The 871-nt window shown below is 60.6% G+C and overlaps 1 protein-coding gene across 1 annotated transcript in view; it reads right to left on the bottom strand.

Annotated features, from left to right (window-relative positions):
* NAV1 (neuron navigator 1) overlaps positions 1–871 on the bottom strand; it is a gene marked incomplete at both ends in the record, with an annotated part of 6,866 nt that overhangs the window by 2,515 nt on the left and 3,480 nt on the right. Inside the window, 5 exon segments of the mRNA XM_010024981.1 lie at positions 6–69; positions 168–248; positions 251–317; positions 467–562; positions 670–767. Coding sequence (XP_010023283.1) covers positions 6–69; positions 168–248; positions 251–317; positions 467–562; positions 670–767 — 406 coding nt within the window.

Below are 871 nucleotides of genomic sequence, written 5' to 3'. Positions count from 1 at the left end.
AATGCTGCATCATGGGCTTGGGGATGAGTGTCTCGAACACCAGGCTGTCCACACACTTCTCCTTCAAGCCTGCAGGCACGGGAGAGATGAGGGTCCTGCTCTCACCCCACCGCACCACGAGGCAGAGGGAAGATGGGACAGTGATGGACACTCTCCACCACACCAACCTTTGAGCGTCACCACGATGCTGGTCAGGCCCCGGCGGCACAGCGGCAGGGCCGGCGCGTCCCCGTCTCCCCTTTTTTTTTGCTTTAGCCATAGACAGACTCGGTGCTGAGCCCCAGCGTGGAAGCAGGATCCATCTTGGTGATATAATCCTACAAGGACAAGGACAGGGTGTCAGGGAGCAAGTGGTGCTCAGCAGCTCCAGAAGACCCTGGTAAAGACGTGGGCCAGGGAGCATCAGGAACGGTGGAGCAGTGTAAAAGGATGGCTCTCAAAAGAGGGGTCCTCATCACGCTCCTACCTTGAAGACCTGGCAGACAGCCTCATCCAGCATCTTCCAGTCCACCTTCCCGCTCACCTTGGTCCAGCCCAGGAAAAACTCCTGCTGCTTGAGGTCCTAGGAGCCAAGACAGAGTGTGTGGAGTTGAAGCACCACATCCAGCCCTAGAGAGGCATTTCTGCCCCTCTTCCCGGGCCACGGCTCCCCACAGAGCCCACACCTACCCCCTTGATGATGTGCTGGGGTGGCATGCGCACCACGATCCGCAGCATCAGCTCGTCCTTCTGGGTGCCGGCGCTGACGGCATCCATGGGGGACACGTCTGGGGACAGAGCAGCGAGTGATGGTGGGGAGACCCGCGCCACCGCACCCAACCGTGTCCAGCTGAGCCACACCCTGCTGCAGCCGATTGTGGGGCTGGCACCC

The sequence above is a fragment of the Nestor notabilis genome, unplaced genomic scaffold (genome assembly GCF_000696875.1).
Source record: "Nestor notabilis isolate BGI_N333 unplaced genomic scaffold, ASM69687v1 scaffold18572, whole genome shotgun sequence".
Lineage (NCBI taxonomy): Eukaryota > Metazoa > Chordata > Aves > Psittaciformes > Psittacidae > Nestor > Nestor notabilis.
The sequence above is the reverse complement of the archived record's forward strand: the minus strand, read 5'-3'. Positions and strand labels throughout refer to the sequence as shown.